Here is a 7,500-nt window from a genome sequence, read left to right as displayed (position 1 = left end):
GTTCAGTTCAAGGGGGAAAAAAACACAGAATGTTAAAATTAAAGGCCGATGGTGGATTTGTTTAGTGCAAAAATGGCGTGGAAGCAAAACTAGAAAAGATTACGACAGAAACTCCGTAAAGAAAGTTGAACATGAACAAAACTGGAATGATAGGAAGGGAGGAAATTCCTCTTATGAAAGAAAAGCCTATGAAGAAAACGCTTAATATGAAGCGAAAGTTGAAAGAGAATTTGCAAAGACGTGAAAGATCTTAAAAAAAAAAAAGAAGACGATTGATATAATAACAGAACAAACGAAGAATTTGCTCTCTGTCTGTGTGTATGTATGTGCATGTAGCTATATATATATATGCCTGTATGTGCGCATATATTGAGGAGTATAGGGCACAAAGTAAGCCCTCCGGTGCCTCGGTAATCCAAACCTCGACCAGGGGGTTTCCGCGGCCACACGCTGAGGTTGAGTGGGTTGCCTCCTCGCCTCTCGAGCCCCCTGCCGCGCCTCGTGACGAAGGGGCGGCGAGGGGAAGGAAGGAGCAGGGAGGGGAAACTCGGGCGGCGGCTGCTTGAGGGAGAGGAAGTGGTTTGGGGCTGATGCTGTGTGTGTGTGTGGGGGGGGGGGTTAGTTGTGTATGGAAGTGCGAACGAATACAAATAGATGAGAGAGAGGGAGAGAGAGAGAGAGAGAGAGAGAGAGAGAGAGAGAGAGAGAGAGAGAGAGAGAGAGAGAGAGAGAGAGAGAGAGAAGGAGAAACAGACAGAGACACAAAGAAAGAAAGAGAGACAGGCGGATAGAGAGAGAGGAAGAGAGACAGGCAGATAGAGAGATAGATAGATAGAGAGAGAGAGAGAGAGAGAGAAAGAGAAAAAGAGAGACTATTCAAACTCTATGAGTGCATACGTGTGCCCGTGGGCCAGGGGCAAGCACGGGCGGGCGTGAGGGCGTCTGGCTGACACACGACCCTCGCCACGCGCCCACGAAAAAAAAGGGCAGGAGCACTGAAGGGGCTGATCGTCTTTCGCCCCCGCCCGCGCCTGCGTCTTCCGAGGGGCGAGAATTTCCCCTCTTTGTCTCCCCTTTAGGTTTTAGGGGAAATTTTGGCCCGCCATTCGGGGTCGATTTTCTTTTCTTTTTTTTTATTTGTTTGTCCGGCCTTCTGTTTCTCCCTCTTTTTCTATCAGTCTCTCTTTTTCTCTCTAGCAGTCTCTCTCTCTCTCTCTCTCTCTCTCTCTCTCTCTCTCTCTCTCTCTCTCTCTCTCTCTCTCTCTCTCTCTCTCTCTCTCTCTCTCTCTCTCTCTCTCTTTCGCTCTACCACTCTCTCTTTTCTCTCTTCTTCTCTTCCTTCCGTTCTCTTTTTCACTCTCCCTTCGTGATGCAGAAAAAAAATCCATCGACCTTCACAAAAGCACCAGAATAACTACAAGAACCGAAAGAAAAAATACAAGAAAAAACAAAATAAAGCAAAAAAAAAAGTCGAGAAATACAATGATTTGCAGAAAAAAGAAAAGAAAAAGAAACGATAAACAAACAAATGAAAAAAAAAACGCTCGAATGTTAACGTTTTTATTAATTAACCGTTTTCTTTCTCTCCAGAATTTTCTGATGAACGTTTTTCGTTAAACGTTTGAAAAGTGAATGACGTTATAATGTAACTTTTTTCGGATTTCGAAGTGTTGTGTGTTCTAGTCATTTGCATCTGTGATACTTAATTCTACGAAGAAAGTTTTTATTTAGTATAATCGACAAAATGTGTGTGGATGTGTTAGAAGGTAAGTTCTTGTGTTTTTTTTTTTTGTTTTTTTTAGATATCAAAATTTGTGTTATTTATATTGATTGATTCTCAGTTCATTGTACGGTTAATCATCATCATCATCATTATCATCTTCCATCTTCATCATCATCTTCATCATCATCATCATCATCATCATCATCATCATCATCATCATCATCACCATCATCATCATCATCATCATCATCGTCATCATCATTATCATCACCTCCTCCACCACCATCATCATCACCACGACAATCACCATCACCATCATCATCATCACCATCGTCATCTTCAACAATATTATTGTTTTTATTATTATTATTATTATTATTATTATTATTATTATTATATGTGTCTATAGTTATCTGATTCCTCTATATGTAATCGCTTTTGATCGAAATATGATTGATATTCATATATATTTATCATTTAGTAAGTTCTTGATAAAAGAAAAGTTTAATGATGTAAAAATTATTATTACTATCCCCCCATTTCTTCCTTTGCCTTATATTTATTCATTTATCTCCTCCTCTCCCTTTCTTTACTCCGATAAAATGCTTGACATGAATTTTTAATTATTATTCCTTCTGTCTTCCTCTCTTTCTCTCGCTCTCCCTCTCTCTCTCTCCTTTTTTTTTTTTTAATTGCATTTCTTTGTTGCAACATCCTGGGCGTTTTAGCTGCATCGCCTCGGGCAGTGCTGCAGGTGCTGCTGACGGTGCTTCTTTAAGGGAAAAGTGGGCGGTGGGCGGGGGAGGAAGGCGGAGCTTGAAAGAGGGGAGGAGAGGAAGAGGGGAAGGAGGGAGGGAGGGGCTAGGAGGCTGGGGGGAGGGAAAGGGAAGGGCAAGGAGGGGCAAGGAGGCGGGGGGGACGAGGAGGAGAGGGAAAGAGGAGGAGACGAAAGAGTATGAAAGCAAGAAAAGAGGGTACATATATAAGATAGAGGAAATGGTTGGGGGAGTGAAATGAGGAAGGGAGAGGGGAAGAGGAGGGAGAGGAAAGAGGGAGGCGGGGAGGGGGGAGGAAAGAGGAGAGGGGGAGGAAAGAGGGAGGGGGTGATAGGAGTAGGGGAGAACCTTTTTACTTCCGGTTGTCAGGGAACTCTTGCCGATTCTTTGTCTGTGTGTGGGCGGGGTGTCGTGGGCGGAGGTGGCATGGATGGGCAGGTGAAGGCGCGCACACTCTTTGTTCGGTGGTTGGGGGTGCTGGGGCAGGAGCGGAGCACGGAGGAGAGGGAAGGGGGAGGGGGAGGGTGGAACTATGAGGAAAAGAAGGGGTGGGGGGTATGGGGGGAGGGTGGCCTCGTTTCTGGGCTACGTCTTATGGGTAGTTGGGTCGTTAGCGCGTTCGGAGTGCGGGGGAGGGAGGGCGGGGTATCCTGTTTCTAGATGTAAATTTAAAAAAAAGAAATTATTTCTATCTTTCAAATAATAAATTTTCTCTTCTGTTCTCCCCTTCTCTCTCTCTCTCTCTCTCTCTCTCTCTCTCTCTCTCTCTCTCTCTCTCTCTCTCTCTCTCTCTCTCTCTCTCTCTCTCTCTCTCTCTCTCCTTCTCCTTCTCCTTCTCCTTCTCCTTCTCCGTCTCCGTCTCCCTCCTTCCCACTCTCCTCTCTCCCTCTCCTCTCTCCTCTTCCTCTCACCATTCCCCCTTCCTCTCCATCTCACCATTTCCCTTTCTTCTCCCCTCTTTCCCCCTTCGTCTCCTCCCTCTTTCCCCCTTCTTCTCCTCCCTCTTTCCCCCTTCGTCTCCTCCCTCTTTCCCCCTCCCCCTCTCCCTCCCTCTCCCTCTATTACAAGCACACTCAACACTAAACCAGTATAATAAGCCTTAGGCCTACCCCAAAACCAGTTCTTCCCGGTACACACACGGGGAACAGCTGTGAGATAGGCAGGTCTAGGTCTACGCACACAGGGGCATAGGGCGGTGGGGTTGCCGTTAAGTGCTTTATAGCGGAAATGTAAGGGTGTGGGGGAGGGGGGGGAGGGGAGGGGGGTAGTAGGTAATACGTGCTTGGTAAATAGAGTGTTTTTTATTTATTTATTTTTTTTTTATTATTATTAGTTGAGGTTGTGGTTATGAATGATTAATTGTTTTTTTTTATGAGTGGAATTTTGGATTTTCGGGGAAGGATCGTCGAAAATGATAGATTTGTGATGGTTAACGATGGTATTTACATTCAGTAGTGGAGGGGACTCTCGCACCCAAGATCCTCCGCTGGAATGGGCGTGAACTCAATAAGCCTGCACAGATGGGCGTGGGGAAGCCAGGTAAGATGTGGATAGTGCGGGCGGAGTGATCCAGCTGAGATGAGCGTCAAAGGGCGTAGAGAAATTTTTTTTTTTTTTTTTAAGTAGGACTTTTTTTTTCCTTTTTTATGTGGGACGGGGTTTTAAGGCGGGGTGGGTGGGGGTGGGGTGGTGGGCGGGGTTTGTCTTTGTTATTGTTTTGGAAATGTAGGCTACTCTAAATGGGCGTAATTCTGAGGTGACGATGGTTGAAAGGGTTGGAGAATAGTGCGATTTTTATTTTTGTCTCTTGTAATGTGTTTCTCTCTCTCTCTCTCTTTCTCTTTTTAATTCTCTCTCTCTCTCTCTCTCTCTCTCGTTCTCTTTTTATTTCTCTCTCTCTCTCTCTTTCTCTTTTTATCTCTCTCTCTCTCCCCCTCTCCCTCTCCTTCTCTCCCTCTCTCTCTCCCTCTCCCTCTCCCTCTCCCTCTCCTTCTTCCTCTCCTTCTCCCTCTCCCTCCCTCCCTCCCTCCGTTCTTGCTTCCTTCTCTCCCTCCCTCTCTTCCATTCCCTTTCCCTCCCACCTCTTCCCCTCTCCCTCCTCTTTCCAAATATCCTGCGCAATACATCTGTAATCAGTTCGAATCACGCAAACTCAAAATTGAATATCGATCGGCCTCGTGACGTCATCGACTCATACATATATCCTTTGTTTTGTTTTGGACTTGTTTACATCCGCCAAATTTATGGATTTTCTGCATGACTTGTGGGAAACGGGTCTCATCCCTCCCTCCCTCCCTCCCTCCCTCCCTTTACCCCTCCCTTCTTCCTCTTTTCCCTTCTCTGTCTCGTGTTTCTCTCTCACTCTTTCTTTTTGATTGGGTGTGTATCTCCTGTTCTCTTTCTCTGTGTCTCTCTCTTCTCTCTGCTCTCTTCACTTCTCCTCTCCTATTTCAATCTCTTTCTTTCTCACGCTTCTCCGCTCTTGTCTCCTCTCATTTCTCCTTTTTCTGGTTTATCACTCCCATCTATCTTGTTTGGCTGTATCTCCCATTCTCTTTCTCTCTGTCTCTTTCCTCTCCTCTCCTCTCCCTCCACTCTCCTACTCCTTCTCCCCAAATCTCTCTTTCCCACGTCCCTCTGTTCTTGTCTCTCCCTACCGTTCTCTCTCTCTCCTCCTCCTCTCCTCTCTCTCCTCTCACTCTCCCATCCTATCTAAATCTCTTTCTCATGTCCCTCCGCTCTCTCTCTCTCTCTCTCTCTCTCTCTCTCTCTCTCTCTCTCTCTCTCTCTCTCTCTCTCTCTCTCTCTCTCTCACTCTCTCTCTCTCTCTCTCTATCTGTCTCACTCTCTTATCTGTCTCACTCTCTCTCTCTCTCTCTCTCTCTCTCTCTCTCTCTCTCTCTCTCTCTCTCTCTCTCTCTCTCTCTCTCTCTCTCTCTCTCTCTCTCTCTCTCTCTCTCTTAATACATCTTTTTCCTTTCAACATTTTCTCTCATGAAAACGATTCCATTTCCCACCACCACCTGCAACGCCCACAAGTGATATCGTAAATCCACAAAGATTTAAATTAATTTCACTCGGATATTTAATAAGCGATTGGGCAATAACCGCCAAAATCACAGGGTACGTGAGTTTATCATTAAAGTTGATTGATTGCAAATTGATCTAAAATGTATTCGAATTTCAGAGGGATACTGTATGTTGCTTATTTTGTGTAGATAAAAAAGGGTGTATGTTGTATTTTCTCTCTTGATCTGGCTTGTGTCTGTCTGTCAGATAAGCTGCCTGTCTTTATCTATATCAACCAGACTGTCCATGAATCTATCTATGTGTCTACCTTACTATCTATTTATATTTTTTAATCTATTTATCCATTTCATGTGAGACCGAGAGGAAGCAGTTAATATGTACACCTTTTGAGAAAAAAATATGAAAAATATAAATCCTATTAAAATGTTTATATTTTCGTTTGGAGGTTCTAAGTTCAGTCCCACCAATTTATTTGTTCTTTGAAGGATATTTTTTGTTTGTTTGTTGGATACCTGGCGAGGGTGGAGTGGGGGGGAGGGGGGATGTAGGGTTATTTTTGTTTTGTTTCTTCTTTTTGTTCAGTGTTTTTTCATGTTTTTATTCTTTTGATTTTCCTGTTTATAATCTTCTCAACTTACCTAATCCGCCTCTCTCTCTCTCTCTCTCTCTCTCTCTCTCTCTCTCTCTCTCTCTCTCTCTCTCTCTCTCTCTCTCTCTCTCTCTCTCTCTCTCTCACACACACACACACACACACACACACACTCTCTCTCTCTCTCTCTCTCTCTCTCTCTCTCTCTCTCTCTCTCTCTCTCTCTCTCTCTCTCTCTCTCTCTCTCTCTCTCTCTCATTCGTATCCTCTGAAAATCCCTCTCCCCCACTCTTCCTCGCGTCCTCCCTCCCTCCCTCCCTCCTCCTCCTTCTCCCTCCCTCCCTCCCTCCCTCCCTCCCTCTCTCCTTCCCTCCCTCCCTCCCTCCCCCAACCCCATTCGATCTCCAACACGTGGCATGTTAACAGCGAATCAATGTATTTGTCAATCTTCATTAGTTCGGATCAGATGGGGATGAACAGGTCGACATCTTTATATATATAAACTTTAGTGACTACGAACGAATCCTCCTCCCTTCTCTCTTCTCTATCTCTTTCTTTCTTTTTCTCCTTCTTCTTCTTCTTCTTCTTCTTCTGTTTTTTTTTTCCATATTCTGTCCCTTATCATTATCATCATCATCCTTATCCTCCCTTTTTCTTCTTTTTTATTTTCTTACCCATCTCCTTTTCCCCTTCATCTCCCCCTCTCCCCCCATCCTAAGCCCCCCCCTTCCCCGCCCTCCTTCCCCCCTTTCCCTCCCATTACTGTTCACTTAACTATGCTGACCTTTGACCTCTCTCGCCTAATATGGGAGACAAGATTCGACGAAGAAACTCCCGTTGGTGTTCGATGAAGGGGGGGGGGGACTAGGGCGCCCCCTCCCCCTCTCCCACTCTTCCAGGGGGGAGGAGGAGGAGGGAGGAAAGGAGGAAGGAGGAGAAGGAGGGAGGGAGGGAGGGAGGGAGGAGGGAGGGAAGGAGGGAGGAAGGAGGGAGGGAGAGAGGGAGAGAGGGAGGGAGGGAGGGAGGAGGAGGAGAGAGGAGGAAGGAGGAAGGAGGAAGGAGGAGGAGAAGGGAAAGAGGGAGGGAGGAAGGGAGGTGGAGGAGGTGGAGGTGGAGGGGGTAGAATTGCGAAGAATAGGGAAGACGAGAGACAGACAGACAGACAGACAGACAGATAGACACAGAGCCAGAAACAGAGAGAGAGAGAGGAAGACAGCAAAAGATTATATAAAAAATCGTACGACGGATTTTCCAATGATATATAAACATTCAAATGATTTTTTTCTCCCTCTCCGCCCCTTCCCCTCTTCTCTTTATTACCTCTGTTATTCCTTCTCTTTTAGCATCGATTCATATTAAAACGAATATCGATTCAAAGGAAA

The 7,500-nt window shown here is 45.5% G+C and overlaps 1 protein-coding gene across 5 annotated transcripts in view; it reads left to right on the top strand.

The window, feature by feature from the left end:
• Positions 1 to 7,500, top strand: part of LOC113813971 (uncharacterized) — a 304,006-nt gene that overhangs the window by 256,052 nt on the left and 40,454 nt on the right. For 2 of the 5 annotated variants that reach the window (XM_070132812.1, XM_070132811.1), the window contains exon 2: positions 1,591 to 1,766. The exons of the other annotated variants lie outside the window; for them this stretch is intronic. In XM_070132812.1, coding sequence (XP_069988913.1) covers positions 1,745 to 1,766 — 22 coding nt within the window. In that variant the 5' untranslated portion in view covers positions 1,591 to 1,744. The remainder of the gene's footprint in view (positions 1 to 1,590; positions 1,767 to 7,500) is intronic. 5 annotated transcript variants of the gene reach the window in all.

Source organism: Penaeus vannamei, chromosome 18, assembly GCF_042767895.1.
Source record: "Penaeus vannamei isolate JL-2024 chromosome 18, ASM4276789v1, whole genome shotgun sequence".
NCBI lineage: Eukaryota > Metazoa > Arthropoda > Malacostraca > Decapoda > Penaeidae > Penaeus > Penaeus vannamei.
The sequence above is the reverse complement of the archived record's forward strand: the minus strand, read 5'-3'. Positions and strand labels throughout refer to the sequence as shown.